This window comes from Paramormyrops kingsleyae, chromosome 20 (assembly GCF_048594095.1).
Source record: "Paramormyrops kingsleyae isolate MSU_618 chromosome 20, PKINGS_0.4, whole genome shotgun sequence".
Taxonomy (NCBI): Eukaryota; Metazoa; Chordata; class Actinopteri; order Osteoglossiformes; family Mormyridae; genus Paramormyrops; species Paramormyrops kingsleyae.
This window is the reverse complement of record NC_132816.1, coordinates 8,240,984-8,266,350: the sequence shown is the minus strand read 5'-3', so window position 1 is coordinate 8,266,350 and position 25,367 is coordinate 8,240,984. Positions and strand designations below refer to the sequence as shown.

The window sequence follows — 25,367 nt, the reverse complement described above, 5'->3', positions numbered from 1 at the left end:
ATTTCCCCACTTATTTCAGAAATCTGCGTTGTGCTATTTGTGTGTGTCTATTTATTGTCAGTCAGCTGACACTATATATTCTACCCTTTATGTTGCTACATTATTTATTAATGTTTACATACATAATGCACTGCATGCATGGGTGTAGGAGAGAGTTTGATACTGGGGGTGCATAATTAATAATTCAAATGTAAAGATCTATATTTTTGCCTGGGCAAATGAAACCAAATTAAATATGGGGGGTACATGCCCAGCTTGTTGCCCCTGGTTACCTCGTGGGACTGTATACTTGTTTATGGATGAAACCTGGCTGACATGATTGTTTGTGCATCCAGTCGAAGATGAGGGCCACCCTGTGCAGCGGTCCGTATAGTCCCTCAAGGCCCGTATAGTCTCTCATGGTCCGTATAGTCCCTCATGGTCCGTATAGTCCCTCATGGTCCGTATAGTCCCTCAAGGTCCGTATAGTCCCTCAAGGCCCGTATAGTCTCTCATGGTCCGTATAGTCCCTCATGGTCCGTATAGTCCCTCATGGTCCGTATAGTCCCTCAAGGTCCGTATAGTCCCTCAAGGTCCGTATAGTCTCTCATGGTCCGTATAGTCTCTCATGGTCCGTATAGTCCCTCAAGGCCCGTATAGTCCCTCAAGGCCCGTATAGTCCCTCATGGCCCGTATAGTCTCTCAAGGTCCGTATAGTCTCTCAAGGTCCGTATAGTCCCTCATGGTCCGTATAGTCCCTCATGGTCTGTATAGTCTCTCAAGGTCCGTATAGTCTCTCAAGGTCCGTATAGTCCCTCATGGTCCGTATAGTCCCTCAAGGTCCGTATAGTCCCTCATGGTCCGTATAGTCTCTCAAGGTCCGTATAGTCCCTCAAGGTCCGTATAGTCCCTCATGGTCCGTATAGTCCCTCATGGTCCGTATAGTCCCTCATGGTCCGTATAGTCTCTCATGGTAAATGGTAAATGGTCTGCATTTATATAGCGCTTTTCTACTCCTACAAGCACTCAAAGTGCTTTACAATACATGCCTCACATTCACCATCCACACTCACATTCACACACCGGTGGCGAAGGCTGCCATGCAAGGTGCCAACCTGCACACCGGGAGCAATTTGGGGTTCAGTGTCTTGCTCAAGGACACTTTGATGGGGTCAGGAGGAACCAGGGCTTGAACCTGCAACCCTCTGGTTGCCGAACGATAGCACTACCTCCCGCGCCACCATCACCATCATGGTCCACTGTAGTGTAAGCTCAGCCGAGTCCGGCTGTTTCCTGTCTGCTGTCCCGGTATCGATGCTCTCTGAGGCCACAAACACGTCACGGAAAGCTGCCAGTGCAGGGCCGTCCCTGGGGGCATATGTCACGCCAAGCTGCCAGCCCCTGCACATGGGCGGCTGGGCCTCATAAGAGTGTGCCTAGCGCTGGTCGCTCGCCATCTGATGACCCCCCATACCCACACCACCACCTTCTGGATAATGGGATTGAGCCTCCTGCAGTGCAGAGAGCCTCTTCCAGCACCTCCCCACAACCCCCCCCGGCTTGGAGGCCCTGCTTGCCGGCATTAGGGCTGTAGCAGTGCGTCAGTCCAGTGACTGAGTCCCCAACTGCTGCTGTAAACTCCAGCGCCATTTGCCCTGCGTTAGCGCACCTTCCGTCAGCTGACTGCCCCCCCGCCACCCCCGGCTGACATTCTCCCTCTCCTTTCCAGGTGACTGGGACTGCTATCCCTTGGACCCCACCGTGTGGCACGTGAGTTTTCTGAGGGCGACACCGTCACGACCCCCCCCCCCCAATCCCCCCGCCCCCCCCCATCACATGGCAAGGAGATGCTGGGCCTTTTTAAACACCCGTCTGGGAATGGAAGTGTACTCATCGGGATGACAGTGTTTACTTTAAACGCACTTTCACTTTTCACATGGCCAGTGGCCGGTATATATCAGTAAATATGGTAAAAGCAGGCAGAGGCCCCAGCCTTTTTAGCCTGCAGCATGTCATGTGACATGGGCCGCTCCGGTAAATATTTACATGTGTAATTGTGCAAAGCTCTAAGGTATGCGTGTAGATTTATGGCTGGACTCCTGCTAAGCCACTGTGTAATAGCATGTGAAACTACACCCAGCAGTGTTTAAATAAAAGTGTGAAATGTGTGGGCTTCTTCTGTCACATTTTTATACTGTTTAGATTCAAAATGGTGTCACAGAAGTAAATGGCTGATGTTTCAATAAGCATGAGGTAGGTGGGTTTGGACCCCTCTCCTTCCCTTTAGGGGTGCCGTAGACTCGCCAGGCCTCCTGCATTAGTGTGACTCTTCCGCCCTCTGGAGTCAGTGTGGGGCTCTGCACCTCAGCCTCGTTGTCATAGTAACCATGACAGAGTGAACAACAGGACCACGATTATGCTTTGAATTATATACTAACATAAATGCGGTTGGTGTGTGTGTGTGTGTGTGTGTGTGTGCACACGATCATGCAAGAGTGAATGAGTGTGTCCGGGTTGGTAGCTGCTGGTAGACGTGGCTGAATTCCTGTCCAACCCCCTCCCCAGCATCCTGTCACCTGGCAACCGTCCAAAGAGGGTGACCATCTGATTGGACGGATCACCCTGAGCAAGAGGATAGCCATGACGAAAGAGGCCAGCACCATGCTAGGGTTAAAGGTCAGCAATCAAGCCATCCGATAATTTTACCATCCGCGCCAGCACCCCGGCCAGTCCTCTCCTACGCAGAACCACACGCTGCTGCATTCCAAATATACTTTGACGTTGGTGTGAGAAAATGTTTCCGAATTTATCGAGTGAGCTGACTCTCATCCGACACGATTTACAGAGCTGTCGTGACGAGAAACAATTATGGCAGTAAAGCAAAGTGATACCGTGCAGTTCATTCAGCGTCTGCTATTAGTGCAAGTTATTTACCCAAGTAGGATCTTATTGACATATCGCTCTGTCTGTGTGTTAAATATACTGGATAGAATAACCAATATCTGCTAATAACGTATGTCGCTAATTGCCTGTTTAACTACTTGTCTTGAATGACGTCGCTTTGCATTTTTGCCACGCTGGCCCCGGGGATTGCTTAAGATAAGAGGCTAAATGAAATGAATCATAGATGCTTGCATGTGAAACGCCCACCTGTGACTGACCCGCAGTGTGTCAGAGCTGCCCCTGTGTTAAAAATGTGTTTACATTTCTTCACGACTGACTGGCTAAAGTAATATTAGCTAATAATTTGTGCCACTAATAGCCTGTTGAGCTATTGAATTTTCCGTCATTTTGTGATTGAGTATAGAGGGTCCTTCTTCCAGTATAACTGTAGCTAGAGCATACGCAAGGTTTCCCGTTCATGCCGCACTTGGTGAGATGACGGTGTGACAGGTCAGCTGATCACCGGTCCTGCTTCTTTGGATTCTCAGGTCGTCGGAGGGAAGATGACGGAGACTGGGAGACTTGGGGCTTTCATCACCAAAGTCAAGAAGGGCAGCCTTGCCGATGTTGTAGGTCATTTACGGGCAGGTGAGCGGGAATCCTGGAAAATGGCGGCCCCACCTATCACACTGGCTTCAGCTGCTGTTGCCTGGATTTGGAAGAAAAATTCCAGGAAAATGCTTTATGGGTGCTGTGTTCTTTCTTGCCCCGTGTTCCCGGGGCTTTTAAAAAGGAAGCGGAAGTGTCATCCGTATATCCGTGCAATTTACCGCCCACCTGTGTTCCTAGGTGACGAGGTCCTGCAATGGAATGGGAAGCCGTTGCCCGGAGCAACGAAAAAGGAAGTTTACAATATCATTTTGGATTCTAAATCAGAACCTCAAGTAGAAATAGTGGTTTCAAGGCCAATTAGGTAAGCCAAGTCGCTGAACTGAGCTGAAGTTCAGGGATGTACCCTGGTAGTGTTACTCATGCAAACAGGGGGAGATTTAAAAATTACTTTAAAAGAATTGCTTAAAAATGTGAGGTGTCCTCCTCTAAAAAAACACCCAAGTGATTAATGATTCTGCTTTCCTGAAGGCACAGCCCAATGAATCTAAACACCTTTAACTTCACTTTCTGGATATTTATCTCGAATCTTCTATTCCTGTGCCTCTCCGGTCTCTGATTTGTCTTCCCCATTTGCTTAAAAGAGGTGTCCATCTCTTTCTTTCCAAAAACTTCTTGAGAAAGATCTATAAGGCATGCCAGTAAGTAGAGAGCCCTCAGAAGCTGTGGATTCCCCCCCCCTGCCCCCTCCATCTCTCCTCAACCTGTGCTCCAGTCTCCGAGCTGACGACAGCATGGCAGTGGGCGGGTTTGGTGGTGGTGGGGGGGAGGGGATTAGCGTTCCCACTTCCCCCTCGGAACCTTCCCTGGTGTTTCTCCTTGGGCTTGGGCTGCACCGGAAGCCCTGTGTTGCCTTGGCGATATGCTATGGGCTGGCTGGTGTCCGCTGCTCCCGTTTGTCGTCTCTCTTTCAAATTCGACAGGAGAAAGAGTTTATCTGAGACTAGTGTGTGACGAGAAAAGTGAAAGAGGGTGACTGAAGCCATTTAATACGGAATGTTCTAGAACATCCCCCTCTTCCTCCTGGTGTACGTGCGTTTCCAGTGTCTGTTTATGTGGTAAATATTGCTTTTTTTATCGTTTAGAGATATACCAAGGATTCCAGAAACATCACATCCTCCCTTAGAATCTAGTAAGTTTTAATTATAAGTTTTTTTTTACGTGTAGCAGCATAGCATGAATTTTTGCCTCCATTTGTTTGTAAAATATGCACCTATGAAAAATGCACAAAATTGACATATTCCTCCAAATTTTGATTATTATATTCTGATACGAGGGGGAGCCTTTTCGAAAGAGCGGGGTGGTTCCACTGGGTACTGCACTGTTGGCGTTGACAGGGATGTTGAGAGGTCTGTAGGAAGACTTGTTTCTCTGACATTGTTGTCTCATGGTAGCGGATAACAACCTATTATTGCTCATAGCGACTAGGCCTGGTGTTCCTGTAGGACTTGCCGGAGTCCCCCCCCGTGCCGGAGTCCCCCCCCCCGTGCCGGGTTTACACCGGCCTGATCTCATCTGGCTGCTCAATTCTGGCCTTTTGCGAGCTGAGAATGCGAAGTGCATTCAGGCACATGACATTAAATGCAATTGGTTTAATGCATTTATACACCATAATTCTGTCTTATGCATGAGATAGGAAGCTCCCTTCCACGTATACATGGGGGATGCCCTGCACGCAGGGTTATGCATATGATGGCTCATGTTGGCGCTTTGACGAAAGCATTCCTGTTCTTTCCATTTTGAGCAGGTTCAAGTTCCTTCGAGTCCCAGAAAATGGACCGGCCCTTCATATCCATCATATCTCCCACAAGTCCTGGGACATTGCGAGACATTCCTCAGCTGCTGCCTGGACAGCTTTCAGTGAGTAGGCAATGAATCCACACACACGCCCGCACCTCTCTCTGTCTGTGCACAGTAAGTCCACGTGCATGCCTGCACACTGCTCCCTGTCTGTGCACACCCACACTCTGCTCTGTCTGTGCACAATGAGTCCATGTGCATTCCTGCACACAGCTGTTTGTCACTCACAATGAGTCCATATGCACACATGTACACTGCTATCTGTCTGTGCAAAATGATTCCACATGCACAGCCCCACACTGCCCTCTGTCTGTGTACATTGAGTTTACCTGCAGATCCCCACATGGCTCTCTGCCTGTGCACACTGAGACCACGTGCAACACCCCCACATTCTGTTGTCTGCCTGTGCACATTGACTTCACGTGCACTCTCCCACACTGCTCTCCGCCTGTGCACATTGACTTCATGTGCACGCCCCCACACTGCTCTCTGTCTGTGCACATTGAGTACACGTGCACGCCCCCACACTGCTCTCCGCCTGTGCACATTGACTTCACTTGCACGCCCCCACACTGCTCTCTGTCTGTGCACATTGAGTACACGTGCACGCCCCTACACTGCTCTCTGCCTGTGCACATTGAGTACACGTGCACGCCCCCACACTGCTCTCCGCCTGTGCACATTGACTTCACTTGCACTCCCCCACACTGTTCTCTGTCTGTGCACATTGAGTACTGTACACGTGCACGCCCCCACACTGCTCTCTGTCTGTGCACATTGACTTCACTTGCACTCCCCCACACTGTTCTCTGTCTGTGCACATTGAGTACTGTACACGTGCACGCCCCCACACTGCTCTCTGTCTGTGCACATTGAGTACACGTGCACGCCCCCACACTGCTCTCTGTCTGTGCACATTGAGTACACGTGCACGCCCCCATACTGCTCTCTGTCTGTGCACATTGAGTACACGTGCACGCCCCCACACTGTTCTCTGTCTGTGCACATTGAGTACTGTACACGTGCACGCCCCCACACTGCTCTCTGTCTGTGCACATTGAGTACACGTGCACGCCCCCACACTGCTCTCTGTCTGTGCACATTGAGTACACGTGCACGCCCCCATACTGCTCTCTGTCTGTGCACATTGAGTACACGTGCACGCCCCCACACTGTTCTCTGTCTGTGCACATTGAGTACTGTACACGTGCACGCCCCCACACTGCTCTCTGTCTGTGCACATTGAGTACACGTGCACGCCCCCATACTGTTCTCTGTCTGTGCACATTGAGTACACGTGCACGCCCCCATACTGCTCTCTGTCTGTGCACATTGAGTACACGTGCATGCCCCCACACTACTCTCTGTCTGTGCACATTGAGTACACGTGCACGCCCCCATACTGTTCTCTGTCTGTGCACATTGAGTACACGTGCACGCCCCCATACTGCTCTCTGTCTGTGCACTTTGTGTCCATATGTATGCCCCTACATTGCTCTCCGCCTGTGCACATTGACTTCACGTGCACTCCCCCACACTGCTCTCTGTCTGTGCACATTGTGTCCATGTGTATGCCCAACTGCTCTCTTCCTGGGCACATTGACTTTACCTGCACACCCGCACACTGCTCTCTGCCTGTGCACAGGGACTTTACATGCATGGCCCCACATGGCTCTCTGCCTGTGCACATTGAGTACACGTGCACGCCCCTACACAGCTCTCTGCCTGTGCACATTGAGTACACGTGCACGCCCCTACACTGCTCTCTGCCTGTGCACATTGAGTACACGTGCACGCCCCTACACTGCTCTCTTCCTGGGCACTTTGAGTACACGTGCACGCCCCTACACTGCTCTCTTCCTGGGCACTTTGAGTACACGTGCACGCCCCTACACTGCTCTCTTCCTGGGCACTTTGAGTACACGTGCAACGCCCCCACACAACGCTCTGCCTGTGCACATTGAGTACACGTGTACTCTCCCTAACTGCTGTCTGCCTGTGCACACGCACACTCTGCTCTCTGTCTGATGTTTCATCATATAGCAGTGCAGCATGAAGCCCTTTCATTGGTTGCATGACCGTGTGGTCCCTCCTTCACTGCTGTAGCTAAAGGAGAGCATGTGCCTTGCAGGTGAAGCTTTGGTACGACAAAGTGGGCCATCAGCTGATTGTCAACGTGCTTCAAGCCATAGACCTTCCTCTCCGGATGGATGGGAGGCCCAGGAACCCCTATGTGAAGATGTACTTTCTCCCCGACAGGAGGTACATACCCCTCACCTCCTCCACATACAGCCTTGGTGTATAGAAGTGCACAAGAGCTTGTATTGATCTCCCTCACACTAATAGTGTGTACTACTGAGCGTCAGCTATCTAGCCCCGTCACGCCATTGGCCGAACTTGTGAAGGGGCACGTCTAATAATGGCTTTGCCCCTCCCACCCACACAGTGACAAAAGCAAGCGAAGGACCAAAACAGTGAAGAAGAATCTGGAACCCAAATGGAACCAAACCTTCCTCTACTCGCACGTGCACCGAAGGGACTTCAGGGAGCGCATGCTGGAGATCACCGTATGGGACCAGCCGCGAATCCAGGAGGAGCAGAGTGAATTCCTGGGGGAGGTGTGTGTCTTGCGAGGGTCCTGTGTAGTCGGTGAGCTGTATGAGCAGAGTGCCTGTACCTCTGCAACAGTCGGAGCCCCCTCTGTGCATTTCACTGGAAGACTAAGTACAATTGGGCACTTCATCCGGCAGTGGTAGCTAGTGAGTTGTGTAATGTCTGTTCATGTTATGTTCCTGTAGTGTGTGCTTGGTGGGTATTGGCGCTGTGTGTTTGCAGTGTGCTGTGTGACAGATGTGAAGACGGCGTGTGTGTGTGTGTGTTTGAGCATTTGACCTGACTCGCATGGTCATCCTCTTCCCCCGGTCAGATCCTGATCGAGCTGGAGACGGCCCTGTTGGACGACATGCCACACTGGTACAAGCTGCAGACCCACGACGTGTCCTCGCTGCCTCTGCCCAAGCCCTCGCCCTACCTGCCCCGGCGGCACGGGCACGGGCACGGGGACGGCCCCAGCAAGAAGCTGCAGAGTGAGTGTGGGGCGCCCGCGGTCTTGGGGCATTGCGGGAGTCTGCTGAGCAGCGGGTCCCAGACCTCCGTTTGACCTCGCGCTCCCGCTGAGCGTAAAGGTTCCCATGGGGTTTGTAATGAGTTCAGGCTGAAAACGGTGGAAACGCCAGTTCATGAAGGCGGACCCAAGCTGCCATCCGACAGCTTCGGAAGCAGCTGAAGTGACGGGTTTTAAACTGTGTGGGTCTGTGTGATACTAACATGCTGCTGGAACAGAGTGGTTTGCTGTTTTTACTCATCGGAGTGTCTCTGAACGTGTGTGTGTATTTGTGTGTGTGTGTGTGTGTGTGTGGATTAGGTTTATATTACTTTGTGGGGACCAAATGACCAACTGTTATTTTGGGGACCATTTTTCAGGTCCCCACAAAAATCTGTAAATGCAATCAAAACAGTAAAAAAGCCATTTGTATTTTGTTTGGTTACTTATGATTAAGGTTAGGACTGGGTAGGGGTTAAAGTTGTCATGTTGGGATTAGGGTTTTTCATGAATGGAGAGTCCCCACAAAGACATAATTACAAACCTGTGTGAGTGTGTGTGTGAGTGTGTGTGTGTGTGAGTGTGTGAGTGTGTGTGAGTGTGTGAGTGTGTGTGTGAGTGAGTGTGTGAGTGTGTGTGTGTGAGTATGTGAGTGTGTGTGTGTGTGTGTGTGAGTGTGTGTGTGTGAGTGAGTGAGTGTGTGTGTGAGTGTGTGTGAGTGAGTGTGTGTGTGAGTGTGTGTGTGTGAGTGTGTGTGTGTGAGTGTGTGTGTGAGTGAGTGTGAGTGTGTGTGAGTGTGTGTGTGTGTGTGTGAGTGTGTGTGTGAGTGTGTGTGTGTGAGTGAGTGTGTGTGTGAGTGTGTGTGTGTGTGTGTGTGAGTGTGTGTGAGTGTGTGAGCGCACACAGCACCTCTCTACATGACTGTCTATAACAGGACGTCCCGATTGCCCCTAACCCTAACCCTAACCCTAACCCTAACCTGCCCTTGTGTGTTTACCTGCCGGCCCGTGCGTCCGCGTTCTCATGACCCCGCTGCTGTGTGTGTCTGTCCACCACTGTGCAGGGTCGCAGCGCATCACTGACACAGAGTTTGATGATGGTAATGCCATAGTGGCCACAGGTGGGTGTGGGTGGGGGCTGGGGGGGCATGGATACGCGTCGTGTTGTGTTTGGTAGGCCTTCGGCGCGGGGCGGGGAGAGGAGAGCCGATGCATCCCGGCCTCGATAAAACAGCCCGTTTTTATCCGCTCTGGAGACAGTGCGCTAGGCTCCAGCCCGACCCGTAGCCAAAACGCAGGCAGCCCTTTCCGACACGCCCAACCCCCCCCACCCTCCCTTCAGCCACACGAGGGCCTTTTGTCCAGGAAGCGGGCGGCTTGAAGCAGCTCTCTGTCTCCAGAGCCCCTCTCCCTCCCCCTGCTGGACAGTAGGAGACTTGGTGCCATGGGGTTTTAAACGTTCCTCGTAGACAATCTTTTATTTTTTTGTTTTGCGCATGCCTGCAGTAGAAAGAGAGTCGCCTGCAGTGGTGGGAAAGAAAGGTAGGAAAGGATATTTGGCATTTTAGGAGGACCCCTCCTGTGCGTCTGCCCGGCCTCCCCGGAACGGCTCTGATTGGATGAACCGCCCCGTTCCCCCAAAACCCCCTTCGTACCCCCCTGTTCCCGCTTTCAGCGAGATTGGAAGCAATCGGAAGGCTTTCCCCGGTCGACCCGGCAGACGTACAGGAAGTGGGTGCCAGCTGGTATCCTTTGACCTTTGACCTCTTTCCCTCGGCGTTTCTCCGGCTCGGCGCCGGCACGATGGGATCCGGCGCCTGGAGCCGCGCTGTAGCCCAGAAACGTCACCCAGCATGACCGCGGCGGGGGGGGGAGGGGTGTCCACACGTGGACCGATTTGTCCCCCCACTGACCAGGCTCCTGTTCCCCCACCTCCCTCCCCAATGATGGAGCAGCTGCTTCAGAGAGGAGCTCGCGGGAGAGGGAGCGCTCCACCACGTTGGTGGTGCCTGAGCAGCAGCGCCCCCAGCAGCACCGCTCACGCTCCGTGTCACCGCACCGGGACGAGCAGGGCCGCGGACGCTCCCGCCCCCCCAACGTGCCCATGCAGAGGTGAGTGGGGGTGGGGGTGGCCACTTTGTGGGGAGCTTCACCTCCTGCATGTCAGAGCACATCTCAGCCAGCCTGCCAACGGCTTTCTCTGTCCCTGTCCCTCTTTCACTGTCTCTCACTGTCCCTGTCCCTCTTTCACTGTCTCTCACTGTCCCTGTCCCTCTTTCACTGTCTTTCACTGTCCCTGTCCCTCTTTCACTGTCTCTCACTGTCCCTGTCCCTCTTTCACTGTCTCTCACTGTCCCTGTCCCTCTTTCACTGTCTTTCACTGTCCCTGTCCCTCTTTCACTGTCTCTCACTGTCCCTGTCCCTCTTTCACTGTCTCTCACTGTCCCTGTCCCTCTTTCACTGTCTCTCACTGTCCCTTTCTCCCTTTCACTCTCGCCCGACCCACTGCAGGAGCCTCGATGAGATCCACCACAAGCGCCAGTCCTGGTCCCCGACCCGCTACCGTGACTCCCCCCGTGGCCGCGAAGAGCCAGAGCCCCAGGATTCGGAGCAGGAGTATTCAGAGGACAGGTAGAGTCCAACAGGCCCCAGCTCGGTGGATGGCGGGGCAGGTGTTAGGGACGAGGCATGGCTCTAACACTTGGGCTAATGCCACTCAGCTGTGAATTTGCTGGGTTTGCTCCGCTTTTCCTTCCAGTGAATCTCATACCAGGCTTGACGCAGAGACAGACCTGCAGGGGGCGTCCTGAGCTGAAGTTGTATTGTGTGGCTGTAGAGGCGTGAGGCTTTCTGTGAATCCCCAGTATGGTTTGTGAAGCGAGGGCCAGACCACTGCAGACCTGTACAGTGTGAGGAAGGAGGCCACAGTCTACCTCCTTCCTCTTCCTCAGCGGGTATCCAAAATAACCCCCACCCACAGTGTGTGGCATCCTGTCCGGGTGACGATAGACCCCTCTCTCAAAAACCACTGTCAACCGATGTGGGTTCTCGTCAATTCCGTAACCTCGTAAGCACCACTAGAAGGTGCTGTTGTCGTGCGGATGTCCCTGTAGAGCACACTGGACCCCGTGACCCAGAGAGCTCAGAGTCAAGGCCAGTTTACAGTGCGGGGAATCTGTGATACGTCCTTCCGCCTTTAGGAACTCAGGTTGTAATGTGGTTAGGAAGATCGATCATCTTCACTTTTGGTCAGACAAACAGGAACGTCTCAGACACCAATGCTAACAATAAGCCGCCATTATTATTATTATTATTATTATTATTATTATTATTGGTAGGAGTCCAAACTCCACCAGTGCTGGACCCCTACTGTTATTATTATTCTAATTATTATTATTATCATTTTTATTACTGGTGTAATACTTATAGCCATAGCAAGTGTCGATCTTATGATTTCTTTCTGTTCCCGCATTGCACATCCGCTCACCCATCTATCCATCTTCTTCTTCCTTCCTCTGTGTCCCGGTTCTGTTTTGTCGGGCCGTTGCTCGGCCCGGCTCGCTCATGTGTCACCCAACCATCCCGCTCCCACGGTAAACACAGCGAGGCCCAGGTGACGCGCAGAGCGATCCGGGGCGGGAGCGCCGAGTGCCTGCACACCGACAGGTAAAGCCCGGTCCTCCTGCCATCTCCGCTGATAACTCCCATCCCCCCCCCCCCCCCAAGGCACCAGGCTGAGGGAGACGGCCAGTGCCGTTTCCTCACCCCGTCCAATGCCGCCTCCCCTTCACGGGTCCGTGACCCACTGCTCCGACCTCCTGGTTCTGACACATCTGACGCCTTCATTCTCACCGCTCGTAATGATGCAGTGCTGAGAATACATTGTGAGCAGTGCATTGTGGGTATCATCACACTCTCATCACTCGTGCTTGTGGGATTCTGTCCAGCTGGAAGTGCCTTAATTCCAGTCAGCCTGAGTCAACCAGTTTTTAACACTTAACAAATATATTGGGTTAATTAACTGATCATTCTCTGTGACAACTGCAGTTCCTGTATAACTAACCAGGGATGGTAATGGATGCCTGACTTCTTTAAGGGGCATTAAGGGGCACAGAAATGATGGAATGGTGTTTCTGTTCTTCTGCATGTCTGTTCTCTCTGTGTCTGTGTAATGGTGCTTCGCTTCTCCTTTGATTTCCTGTGCTGTGTCTCAGTAAGCATGAGCTCACTTAGTGCAGTAAGACAGTACTAACCTAAGATGCCCTTGTCAGTTTTGGGTTCCGTAAGGACATCTGCAGGTAAGCAGACGGATGGTCACCTCATAATGGTAAATAACACCCAGCAGGTCACGGGGTGTACCAGGGAGCGGAGGAGGAGCGGAGGAGGAGCTGCATCTTGTGGCCTCTGCTCTGCACGTGCCGGGCACCGGGTGTGCTGGAGCTTGGAGCTTGGGGAAGAGGGGAGTCTGAATGGAGAGTCTGAGTGGGGAGTCTGAGTAGGGAGTCTATGCGGAGAGTGTAAGTGGGGGGTCTGTAGTGAGTCTGAGTGAGGAGTCTGGAGAGTGTGAGCAGGGAGTCTGTATAGTGAGTCTGAGTGGGGAGTCTGGAGAGTGTGAGTGGGGAGTCTGAGAAGGGAGTCTATGCGGAGAGTGTAAATGAGTCTGAGTGAGGAGTCTGGAGAGTCTGAATGAGGAATCTGAGAAGGGAGTCTAAGGGGGGAGTCTGTATAGTGAGTCTGTGTGGGGAGTCTGTATGGAAAGTCTAAGTAGGGAGTCTATGGAGAATTGAGAAATGCAGAGTCTGATTGGGGAGTCTGTATGGAGAGTCTGAGTGAGGAGTGTTTAGGGAGTATGAGTGGAGAATCTGAGCGTGAAAGTCAATATGGGTAGTTTGTAGAGTTTTAGTGGGGAGTCTGTGTGGAGAGTCTGATTTGGGAGTCTGTAGGGAGTATGAGTGAAGAATGTTAGTGTGAAAATATATATGGGTAGTTTGACTGTAGAGTCTGTATGGAGAGTCTCAGTGGGTATTCTGTGGAGAGTCTCAGTGGGGAGTCTGTGGAGAGTCTGTATGGAGAGTCTCAGTGGGGAGTCTGTGGAGAGTCTATACATTGTCTGGATGGGAAGTGTCTAGTGAGCATATGCTGGGTGTCTGGGGGAGTCCCTGCTGCTTCCTTTTTAAAGCTGCGTTCAGACAGAGCTGAATTTCAACAGACGATGATTTACATCATTATCTGTCAGCTCGTTATAAAAAGACGGGAGGATCATTATGGCCGTGTGTACAGCTGGCTGCAGGAGCTCATCAGTCGCCAGCCTGCCTCCATCTAATTAACAGCAATACGTGGCTGTAATTCAGCACAGATAATTTGGCAGTTATGCTGTTTATTCCTTTAAGAAACAGGAAACCACCTTTCTTAAAACAGCAGCCTCTCAGCTGATTATTGTCTATAGACAGCTGTGTCTCTGTGTCTGTCTGAACACAGTCAAATGCAGATCAGAGCTTCTCCACGTCTCCCATCCTCATCTGTCCTGCTCTTCCGTTTCTCTGTGACGTCTGTCACTAACTGGATCGGCCAGACATCCCCCTTGTCAATTACAACTGCTAAAATTCAATCTTTTGTCTCGCAAGGGAGTTTTACTCACACAAAACTGTTCTGAGGGCAGAACGAAAATTGATTGGTTTATAGAGATAACCAATCAGATTGTAGAGGAGGTGGGTCCAGGCAACTAGAGGAAGCAGAACCAAGATATCTGATTGGTTGGTCCCGCCTCCTCTACAGCTCTTTTTTCAAAGGCACATGCGAGATCTCAAAAGTAAAGGCTTATAGTAAGACCTTAATGGCCGATGCCGTTGCCATTATCCGTCACCTCAGTGACACATGGTGGCTTTATGTACTTACATGTCAGAGCATCGCCACATTAGGTCTGCATTAAAATATACAGGCCAAAGTTACATTTTCCGGGGTGGGAAAAAAGCAGTGTGAATGTGAGCTGAAGTCACCGGATAGCCGCGTGAGAAAGCCAGAGGCTGTCGACAGAGATTTCCCTCGTCGGCGTATCCTTTCGGCTTTGATTAGGCTTTCTTTGGATGCTGCCAGACGGGCCGTCTGCTCCAGCTGGTACACAGGCTGGGAAACGGCGCAGGATTCGCACATTTATTCAGCATGCGCCGGCTGGGCCGGATGCAGTCATCCAGAGAACGGGCATGAGTTTTCCAGCTTGTCCACTTCTTGTTTATCTTTTTCATTAGGGTCGGCTGCTGTTTTTGCATGTTCCTATTCTGACTGTGCAATGTGAGTGTCGCCGTGTGTGCGTGTGCTCCAAGCTCCACCCTTCCCGTGTGCCTGGTGTTGCACCAAACAGGGGCAGTTCTGCGTCCTCTCAGAGCACGCCCCCTCCGCCCCGCACTCCCCGACTGACGAGGTCGCGAGTCGCTACGAATCATCCGGAAGGTCTCATTCCTAGAGAGAACGCCTCTTTCAATTTCTAGCTCGAAGCGGGGACAGGGATATCCAATGAAATGTTTGCAGGAAACTTGTTTCCACATCCCAGCGGACCCCTTTATGTACTATTTATGGACATTTTTTATCAGTGCACCAGTCAGTGTTCACAGGCTGCTGACATTGACTCACAACACTGCTAAGATGATAGGAGATACCATTCTGACCCTCCTGGAGGGGGATCTATGCTTATTTGGGCTATCCTCTGCACACGCCAATTGGGAAGACCAAGCAACAGAGCTCACAGGCTCTCCTGAATTTAGCTGCCCCTGAGACTGCCTGTCTGCTTATCGCCTGTTGAGATTAACATGCCCGTTTATGATTTGTTATCTAACATGTTTTTTTTTCCTTTTTTTTCTTTTCTTTTTTTATTTTCCTCTTTCTCGACCTCCATTGGATGCCGCGTTGTGGCCCTAGTGATCTGCAGCCGTCTCTTGACAGGTTTAGAAGTTCTAGTACCAACTGTTTGAGACCAGACACTAGTTTCCATTCACCTGAGCGAGAAAGGTACACAGACAAGACTCTCTGCTTGTTTCCTTTGATGCTCTGCTCTATGTGTGCTGGTTCTGGTCAGCCTTGTGCGTGTGCGTGTGCGTGTGCGTGTGCGCGTGACGCTTTCCTCGTCGCCTCTGCGTGTGCTTCAGTGTGTGTTGGTGTGCGTGTTGGCGAGCTTTCGCCCTGTGTGTACGTGTGTTTGTGTGTGTGTGGGTGTTTACCGTCCAGGTGCTTTGTTTGTGACTTGGTGGTGTTGCTGGTGGTGAGTTTTAGATGTGTGGTCACCTCTTCAGATGTGGAGAACTTTCTCAGAACGCAACACCTTCTGAATAACTAAATAAATGTTCTCTGATAGATTTTTAAACGTCGGTTCTACTCTTACTTCTTGTATCTCTTTTAAAATATAACACAGAGAAATACTGAAGGCGGGTTTAACTTGTCCACCCTCCTACGCAGAAGATATTTCCAGTTTCAGTGTAGCACGTTTCTGAGCTATTTGGAAGGACTGTTTTGCCTTTAGGATTTGCCGTTCACCTCATAGTTTGGTACTTCCATTACTAAAGCAGTAAAACGTGTAGCCAGACTTCATGACCTCTACATACTGGATTAATAATGAGGATCTTTATCAGAGGTGTGATGGCCGAGGGGCTTATTTACTGAACATGTTAGAGTCTCACCATATCCATTCTGCTCATGCATGCATGTGTTTGTATATAAGTGTGTGTGCGTATGTGTGTGTGTGTGTGTGTGTGTAGCAGCGCCCATCAATGTTGCCATGTGACAACAGTCAATTTTATTGTCAGTGATGGGTGTCGTTTGTGATACTCTGAGGCATTTTTATTGTACCCCTGGGGTACCTAAGCGCTTTTGCCCATGAGTCAGCCAGCACACTTAGCTTGTGTTGTCTGCTTATAACCTCCTCCCCCCTGCCCAAATAGAAAGGGCAGCCCTTAGGCTAGCCCCCCCTCCCCCCACCCACCCTTTATGGCATGTCTCCTGCCCTAACTCCACCTGTATCTCTCCTGTCCCACCGCCACCACCCTCAATGGCTGGGGTGGCGCTGTGGGCTGTACCTCAGATGCACCCAGTCTCTGCCCCGCAGACGGCCCTCCAGCCCCCGGATTCTAATCCAGCACGCCTCCCCCGAAGATGACAGGTACTGCCCCCCCCCCCCCCAGGAGCCTGGCACCCGCTGCAGAGTGCCCCCTACTGAGCAGCTGAACTGCCAGCTCATTCCCCTGAATCCCTCTATGCTTCTTGTGAAGTTTCCTGTGCCCTGTAGACGTGGGGGGGGGGGGGGGAAAGAACACTCTAAGAACTTATGGGATCTCTTCCAAAGTTGTTGTTTTTTTCTCTTAAATTGACCTAAGAAGCCTTTGAGCTGGAGCTTACAGTGTTTTTACTGTATGCGGCAGGTTGCCATACATTTCTCTCGAGGCGGAAACAGCACCACCTGCTGGTATTTTATCCTCAGCCCTGCCTGCTGTTTCTGTACTGGGCTAATCGAATTTATCACGTCGTAATTTCCTATCAGACCCTCAGCCCTCCCTGTCAGTCTGGAAGATTCTCTGATAGACCCATGATTTTTTAGAGTGTCATGGCCAGCCCCCTGCTGGCCCCCTCCTGGTGCCCTCCCCCTTACTGCTTCTGCCTCCCAAAATTTGGCTCCGCCTCCATCCTGCCCCCTCTGCAGTGGAGTCAGCATGGCTGCTCTACTGTGCTATAGTCCTCAACCCCCCCCCCCCGCCCCCCCGCACTAATATTTGCATACACACACAAAGATGTGCACTGATTTGACGGAGAAGTGTTGGAAATTACCAGGTCATGTGACCTCCCCTGACACTAAAATTGTCTCCACCATGATGATTGAGTTACCCGCCAGTCACCATGGAGCCATTCTGATACCATTTGGATCAGGGATGCCCACAGACATCACGCATCCCATGTTCTACCGCCCACACAGGGGGGACGCCCCCCCGTGCCGTGTAACCATCCATTGTGTGTGTTTCTGTCCCTGTCCCCCTCCTCATCCTCCCATCTCCGTGCTGATGTCATGGAGCAGCTGGATTCTGGAGCACGTTGTTCCCACAGAGGAGACGGTAAACCATCTCAGTGCCAAGCCAGGGCCCCAGAGGTACCCGCAGGCCCCCTAGGCCTCCACTGGGGGGCGCACTCACAACACACACGCACGGGACGCATATGCAGTCACACTCTGCCTGAGACTGTGACGTTTTCCCTTCCTTTATGGATCCACACAAACAGCTACCGAGTGTTACGGTTTCAAGTCTGATTTATACAAACTCATTTAAAGCATTTAAGCCATTGGCAGTGAGAGTGTGTGATTTGGGTGACATTTTAATTCATGGAATGACTGCGTTGAGTGCGGAGTGACTGGTATGTGTGTGTGCTGTCTGTTCCCTTTTAGGACGAGTCGCTGAGGTCAGTATTTATGGTCCTTCAGTACTGAGTAAAGTTGAAGCCATGCTTCGTTGAGTCGGAGAGGGCCAGGGGCCCCGCTGCTGCCCCCTAGTGGCTGAATGCTTCTCCTCCATCCTGCCGCCGTCATCCTTCACCGTTTGTTTCTGTTTGTTTTCCTTCTGCGTCGCTCCATCTCGCCCCCGGTTCGCAGGCAGCCGAGAACTCTGGGTAGGCCTAACTGTCAGAAAGCCACCAAGAAAAGCTCTGACAGTGACAGGTAAGTGATGTCACCCCCACGCCACATCGCCCTCAGCACCCCCCATCGCATTTTTCACACCCCTCCAGGTGCCATCCTGTCACCGCTGTTTCCTCAAGATTCGACTCGCTGCCATTGGCCATCCCCAAATCATGACCGAGATCCTCACTGCCGCAACGGTGTCAGTGAAATATTCGCTAATCATCGTTTACCGGTTTCCAATGGGCCATTATTTTGTTGAATGGTCTATATTAGACCCTCATTCCTGGACAGCTTTAATGTTATGTTGTTTTCAGGGCTGGTGAGTTGTGTGACAAGTTGAGATCTTCAGACATTCTTATGACTTCTAAAAAGTTAGAATTTTTATTAGCTGAAGTAACCGACATTTGTTTAAGTTCCTGGACTTTTCAGAATTTTACACGTGAATTTTGGATCCAGACAGACTCTTGCCTTTGGTCTCTGGTGACCCGCTGTCTTTAGTGCATGCGGTGGTCTTTAAAGAGACTGGACCGTTTGGCTCTGAGCTCTCAGACTTTCACAGACTGCTTATCGACCCGTTGGACCCGATGCCCATGTGGGGCAGTCCTGAAGTGAGGGTAGCTGGTCTCTGGCATTCTCCCCATAGGTGGAGATCTGTTCTGTCATATTAATATATGTGAGGCCTGCGTGCTTCATTAGTCTGCTAAAGTACCTGGAGGTCTGTCCTAGTCTTTGGTAGGGAGATAGAGAGTTGAGGACTGTGGATGAGTTTCACTGAGTAGTACAGAAAGGGCATAAAGTTATATTGTACTGTGCATCTCAGTGGTCTCTGTGGTCTTCATGCTTGTCATGGTTTCCATGGTCGTCATGGTCTTCATGGTCTCTATGGTTATCATGGTCTTCACAATTTCTGTGGTCGTAGTGGTCTTCATGGTCTTCGTGTTCTTCATTGTCACTGTGGTCCTTGTGGTCTTCATGGTCTTCATGTTCTCCATGATCATTGTAGTCTTTGTGGTCTTCATGGTCTTCATGGTCTTCCTGTTCTCCACGGTCTTTGTGGTCTTCATGGTCTGCCTGTTCTCCATGGTCATTGTGGTCTGTGGTCTCCATGGTCTTCATGTTCTCCATGGTCATTGTGGTCTTTGTGGCCTTCATGTTCTCCGTGGTCATTGTGGTCTTTGTGGCCTTCATGTTCTCCGTGGTCATTGTGGTGTTTGTTGCCTTCATGGTCTTCCTGTTCTCCATGGTCATTGTGGTGTTTGTGGTCTTCATAGTCTTCATGTTCTCCATGGTCATTGTGGTCTTCATGTTCCCCATGGCCGTCATTGTCTACATGGTCTTCATCGTCACAACCATCAAGTAGAATATTTCTTTTCCCTCCTTCTCTAGCCTACATTATTGTGCTTGTAAACAATTCGCCGTCCAAGCAGCATAGCTGCTGGATCCCTAATGTTTTTATATTTGTCCTTCTCTGTTTACCTGTATTGATTTACTGTGCAGTGATGTTTCACTTTTGTTTATATCTTTCTTTTCATATTAAAAATTGCATTTTATTTTATTCACATTTCGAGAATACAGCCCTCGAATATTTTCCGGGGCGGTAGAGGGACCAGTGGGCCGTCAAGGTCTGTTGGATCTTCACAGGTGGTTGGGTCCTGCCCAAATTACCTCAGACAGGACAGATGCTAAACCTGGCCTGATAAACATTGCTTATTCCCTGTTTTCCCCTTCAACCTATCTGAATCATCACCTGTACTATTGCATCACTTCCTGTGTGCCATCTCTTCACTTGGCTGTGCTCGATAGTCAGATTCATCTTCATGACCCTCCGGTTGGCGTGCTGTGTAATTTGTCCCGGCATACCGCACAGGATTCTGTTCGGCAAAGACGCCACATTGATTTGGTGGACTTGCGGTATGGGGTCAGCCTAACCCTAGTTACTGTCTTAAGCCCTTAGCGGATACCTGCTGCTTATCTCTGAAAGCCTTTTGGGTTTTTGTGTAAGAGGTTCTGTCTTGAGGGTTGGGTTTTCTCTTCTGGGTCAAGCTTATGTCTGATGTTACGAACCATAGTTTGCGGTTGGACATACGTTTCATTTTGCATCAATGGAATGTTTCATAATGATATAAACCAAATAAAATGAACTGCCTGGTATCACTGTCAATTTTTGTAATATATGCAGTTTGACTAAGTAGATAAATAGACATTAAAAACTACCTAACTAATAACTTGGAATATTTAAGTATGTCCAAACATGCTATGCTTAGTTCAGGGGTGTCAAACTCCAGTCCTGGGGGGCCGGAGCCCTGCACAGTTTTTGGTTTTCCTTCATTTAACACACCTGATTCGACTCCTTGTGCTAATTACCACAAAGCTCATAAGCTAAATCATTTGTGGTGGAACAGGGAAAGAGCTAAGCTGCACAGGGCTCCGGCCCCCCAGGACTGGAGCTTGACACCCCTGGCTTAGTTGATTCTGAAAGATCTCCGTTGTTTGTAGAAGTAAAATTCGCACGTTAATATGTCCCCCCCCCCCCCCCCCCAGAGCACATGGTCATAGCAATCGCTCACAGTCCCCCCCAGCGACGACCCCCCAAGCAGCCCGTAGGGGGCGACAGCTGCCACAGGTGCCTGTGAAGAACAGTGGGATAGAGCAAGGTACGCCTGCTGGTGCTCATGCCAGTTTCACCTGCCCATGGTTCCTAGCCGGTCTTAAGCGCAACACATCCTGCTGAAAAATACTTCATCGTGTCGCCCTCTAGTGGTGTATTTTATAATATGTCTTTGCAGCACGTGACGTTTGTCTGTGTCTAATGTTCCACACGCCTCTTCTTTGTTTCTCTGCATTGCTTTTTCCCTGCAACCAACTCAACTCTCTGACCCCGAAGGCCATGCTAACTGCAAGTCAGAGGAGAAAGGTAACATGCCAGCGTGCCAGTGCAGTGCGCTTTGTTTGATGGTGTCTGGATCCCTGTCCCCTGTTCACCGACACCTGGGTCTGTGTCCCCAGCATTGGCAGCTCCTTCTATGGCTTAAGACCCAACTGTTTATAGCGACGCCTCAGTTCTTTATTTGCATTAACTTTACAGTCACCATAACTGTGTTAAGATGCATGGTAGTTTTTTCTTTATCCCAGGTACCCAGAGACTGTAGAACTGCCCCTGCTCCCCAGTTTGATATCATGCAGGTCTCTGTCTCCCATTTGTAGAGTTCAGCTGGTTCTCCTGAGGTTCCCTTCGCTCAACCCTTAGCCTTTTCTGTTAGCACTCGCTACATGTCATGCTCAGATGTATACCTCGGCCTACGGTTACCACATTCCCACATTTCTGGTTCACGCCGCTCTGTTCTCCCTGTGCCAGCTCTCGTGGTCACGGCAGAGCGGACACGGCAGGTGCCGGTGAAAGTACATTCCTACAGGACGTCCACCACGTCCAGCTCCAGTCAGGACCTGGAGACCGAGCTCAAGAACAAGCGAGAGGTCAGCATCTCACAGCTGTGGTCCATCAGATCCGTGGTCTTGGCCAACCTTTCCACCGGCTCCTTTTGGCCACCCTTGATGTCGCTTCCTCTTCCCGACTCCAGCTGTACAAAGAGCAGCGGCGAAGCTGCGACAATGTGTCCGCCAAGTCATCGGACAGCGACATCAGCGACGTGTCAGCCATCTCTCGTGCCAGCAGTGCCTCCCGTCTCAGCAGCACCAGCTACATGTCCATACAGTCTGAGCGGCACTGGGGGCGCTTCAGGTGAGCCTGCGCTGCCGGGTTACGCCATCAGATGGCGCCACAACAGGCAGATATCCTCTTATCAGCGCGGTGTTTTCTGAATACATTATACACACATTTTAATAGATTGCCCCCCCAAGCATTCAGTTATAATTGCTTGTGGTACATTAATTAGTGCTTAAAAGATGAGTTTTGGGGTGGCACACTGGTGTAGTGTTCAGCCCGTTGCCTCACACCTCCGGGACCAAGGTTCCAGTCTCTGCTCCGGTGTTTGGAGTCTGCATGTTCTCCCCGTGTCCTTGTGGGGTTCCCTCCGGGTTCTCCGGTCTCCCCCCACAGTCCAAAAACATGCTGAGGCTAATTGGAGTTACCTAATTGCCCGCAGGTGTGTATATGTGTGCGTGAATGGTGTATGAGTGTGCCCTCCGATGGTTTGGCGCTCCATCGTAGGTTGTTCCCTGCCTTGTGCCCATAGTTTTCAGGATAGGGTCTGGACCCCTGTGACCCTGAATGCAGAGGCGGGACTAGAATTTTTTTCTTGGGGGGGGCAGGCAGCGGCACAGACTGTAGAAGGGCTGATGGGCGGATTGGAGTGTAGGAGAGGAGGAAGTGTCACGAGGGCCTCATGTCTCCTTGAAGGTCTGGTCTGACCGGCAAACTGCCAGACAGCGGCTAAGAATGTGGACAGCTGGGCTCAGAATTAAACGTTTACAAACTCACTCGCATGTGATGTAGTTTTACATAATAATAACTGATGACTGCGAGAGTGTCTGTTTGTTAGATTAACATGTAAATGATTGATATGACACCTACAGTAATCTGTTCGGGGAACTGAAGTAGTAAATGGTAACTTTCATGTAATTATCAGCTGATTGGGTGTTTGGTGAGGGTGTGGCTGCACCCTCCTCCCGGTGTCTCCCCCATGGTCCCGGTGTCCCCCCGCTTTGGTACTATGTGCCGATACTCCCTGTTCCCACAGTGCCTATCTGCATCTTCCTAAATCCCCAAACAAGTGTGTCAGATGTATTTTAAATATATCGTGTCAATTCAGTGTAAAACTTTACAGCAATTTTCTGGTTCTGCAGCTTCTACTTGACCAGATATTTTTAATTTCAATTATTGACTAATTAGCTGGCTAGTCAGCCAGTTTTTATAGCTGTGATGTAATTTATCATCATGGCTCACGTAGTTTAGTAGATTTTTTTCTTGCTGATAAATTGTTTTCCTGTAAAAATACCCCAAAGCAAAAAACAACCCAAAAACACTCTGTGACTATCTGAAGCGTAATTTATGAAATATTTATGAAATTCATCACGCCATTTTGTTTTTATTAGTCAGCTAGGTCCATTGGCGTTCACTCGTGGCTGTCATTTGGGAAAATTGCACCGTGGTTTAGCCGTAATTCCCATTCGCTGTTGTTTTTATGTCATCGTTTCTGGCTGGCATTTGACTCCTGATAGCTGAGTCTGTGTTTTGTCGATGGTGATACAGCGGCGGTGTGCCCCCCCCCCCCCCTGCGGAGCAGGACCCTTCTTTCGCTGCTGTTGCTGTACTCTCTCGGGTCCCGGGATGGATAACGCTGTTTAGTCGCGTGTAGCATCAGCAGTGAGCGCTGAGCACGGCAGCCGGGGGGGATCGTCTGTTACAGCTGCTGGGAGCGTAATATGCTGATGCAGGCAGACACATGCCTGCCTGCCTCCCCCCCCAGCCCCCGCTAACTCGTTTACACCACATGTTCCTGTTCTGCATGGTGTGTTTTTGATTTATTAACATCCCTCCTCCCTCTACCTGGTAGCGTCCCCTGCGTGTCCCATCTGTCCTCCGCTGTGTGTCCACTCAGATCGGTTGCATGAGACCGATCGGCACTCATGAGCCGCTCTTTCCTCACACACTCACAGGGGGCAGTAGAGAGGCAGATTGGTGGCTTTGGGGAGGTGCCTCTCTTACAGCACCCAGAATGGCTGTGAGAGCAGTCAGAGGTCAGCTGATCCAGACCCCAGGGGGCGTGGCAGAGCCCTCTACCCTCCCCTGACTCCACGCCAGCCAATCAGAGCGCTGCCTGGTAATCACCATTCAGTCAGATAGATGTGTAAGTGTAGAAGGGCACATCTGGGTTCATCGTCAGCTCGGCGCCTGTGAGGATGCCTCTCCCAGAAGCCCTTTCCTGGCCACATCCGTACAGCAGCCTCGTTAAGGAAGGTGTTATTTATTATCGGTGAGGTTCAGAGCCCAGCTACGGAGACGGAGAGCAGTGCCCAGTGGGCGGCACGGAACGATGCCAGGCCGGGTCAGCGATGGCGAGCCGCTTGCAAGCGGAGACGTGTCACATGAGGAGGTGAAGGATGGTGTGGAGCGCGCAGCGCCCCCTAGAGAGGCAGTACAGTGCTGATGTAAGCATCTTCCTCTAACGCTGGCCATGCCAAGCCCAGAGTCTGGCTTATTATCTCTCCAGAAGAAAATTCTGAGGACTTTATCTGCATTGGATGGTTTGGGCAGATAAGTGTCCAGTGAGTGCTGCTTTCCTCCAGCAGAGGGCGCTCTGGTGTCTCAGCCCCGCTACTCTCTGGTTAACCACTCTCCCATCCCAAACAGGAAGATTCGCGCGGCCGGCCGGAGCATGCTGAAGAGCACCAGCGTGAGCGGCGAGATCTACTCGCACGAGCACAACGACGGCAGCCAGTCGGACACGGCCCTGGGCACGCTGGGCTCCGGCGGCAAGAAGCGGCGCTCCAGTCTGAGCGCCCGTGTGGTCGCCATCGTGGGCTCGCGCCGCAGCCGCAGCACCTCGCAGCTCAGCCAGACGGGTGAGTCTCATGCCCCCCCCCCCCCCACAACCTCCGAGGCCTGGTGTCAGCCGTCCAGCCCCCATCCTCAATCCCTCCCGCAGACCCAAAAGTCTGTGAACTGTTGAAAAATGTGCAAAAATACAGCCTTCTATCTATCTATCTATCTATCTATCTATCTATCTATCTATCTATCTATCTATCTATCTATCAACCAACCAACCATCCACCCACCTATCTATCTATGGGTCTATGTGCTCCCCATAACGGCCCATCTGAGGGCGGGGGCTCGTAGGGGATGTGCTTTTAAACAGACTGGGCCACCACGATTCCCCGACCAATTAGCCGGGCTGATTGGCTGGCGGGATGTGGGTTGGTCACTCTGAGGTGACAGGAGTGTCATGCTCCCCCCTCCTTTATGGGAATGGACGAGAAGCCAGAGGAGAGTGTGTTTCCATGTCTGAAGGGTCGTGTACCTTTATGCTTGGGCTACATGGTGCCTTAAGAGTCCAGACGGCGGTTTTAGGAGGCGATGGCTGAGCATCTGCATTAGTGCCGCGCTCGTGCAGGTCGGATACTGGTGCCACGTTGGGCGTCCTCTTTTAGTGCTCTGCTTTTCGCTGCGAGTGTGGGTCACAGTCCGCTGGCTCGACAGACCCATCCCTCGCTGCCGTGACAAGCTCACCCCCCCTACATTCTCAGAGGGTTGGGTTTCATAGCTGCGAAGTGTGCCGGCTTTATATGGGCCGGGTATTTTTCATCTTGACCCAGTAATGGTCCCTTTGTC

General features: G+C 51.3%; 1 protein-coding gene across 8 annotated transcripts in view; it reads left to right on the top strand.

Moving 5' to 3' along the window:
- LOC111850774 (regulating synaptic membrane exocytosis protein 1-like) overlaps window positions 1-25,367 on the top strand; it is a 72,640-nt gene that overhangs the window by 38,852 nt on the left and 8,421 nt on the right. For 3 of the 8 annotated variants that reach the window (XM_023825004.2, XM_023825012.2, XM_023825011.2), the window contains 22 exons: window positions 1,709-1,749; window positions 2,545-2,655; window positions 3,411-3,510; window positions 3,712-3,835; window positions 4,617-4,663; window positions 5,276-5,391; window positions 7,463-7,593; window positions 7,778-7,949; window positions 8,258-8,417; window positions 9,498-9,554; window positions 10,389-10,545; window positions 10,945-11,064; window positions 12,037-12,099; window positions 15,346-15,435; window positions 16,502-16,579; window positions 17,486-17,557; window positions 18,053-18,118; window positions 20,621-20,733; window positions 20,964-20,993; window positions 21,435-21,553; window positions 21,658-21,818; window positions 24,390-24,601. In XM_023825004.2, coding sequence (XP_023680772.1) covers window positions 1,709-1,749; window positions 2,545-2,655; window positions 3,411-3,510; window positions 3,712-3,835; window positions 4,617-4,663; window positions 5,276-5,391; window positions 7,463-7,593; window positions 7,778-7,949; window positions 8,258-8,417; window positions 9,498-9,554; window positions 10,389-10,545; window positions 10,945-11,064; window positions 12,037-12,099; window positions 15,346-15,435; window positions 16,502-16,579; window positions 17,486-17,557; window positions 18,053-18,118; window positions 20,621-20,733; window positions 20,964-20,993; window positions 21,435-21,553; window positions 21,658-21,818; window positions 24,390-24,601 — 2,340 coding nt within the window. The remainder of the gene's footprint in view (window positions 1-1,708; window positions 1,750-2,544; window positions 2,656-3,410; window positions 3,511-3,711; window positions 3,836-4,616; window positions 4,664-5,275; window positions 5,392-7,462; window positions 7,594-7,777; window positions 7,950-8,257; window positions 8,418-9,497; window positions 9,555-10,388; window positions 10,546-10,944; window positions 11,065-12,036; window positions 12,100-15,345; window positions 15,436-16,501; window positions 16,580-17,485; window positions 17,558-18,052; window positions 18,119-20,620; window positions 20,734-20,963; window positions 20,994-21,434; window positions 21,554-21,657; window positions 21,819-24,389; window positions 24,602-25,367) is intronic. The other 5 variants (XM_072703282.1, XM_072703284.1, XM_072703283.1 and 2 more) reach the window with 5 other exon arrangements.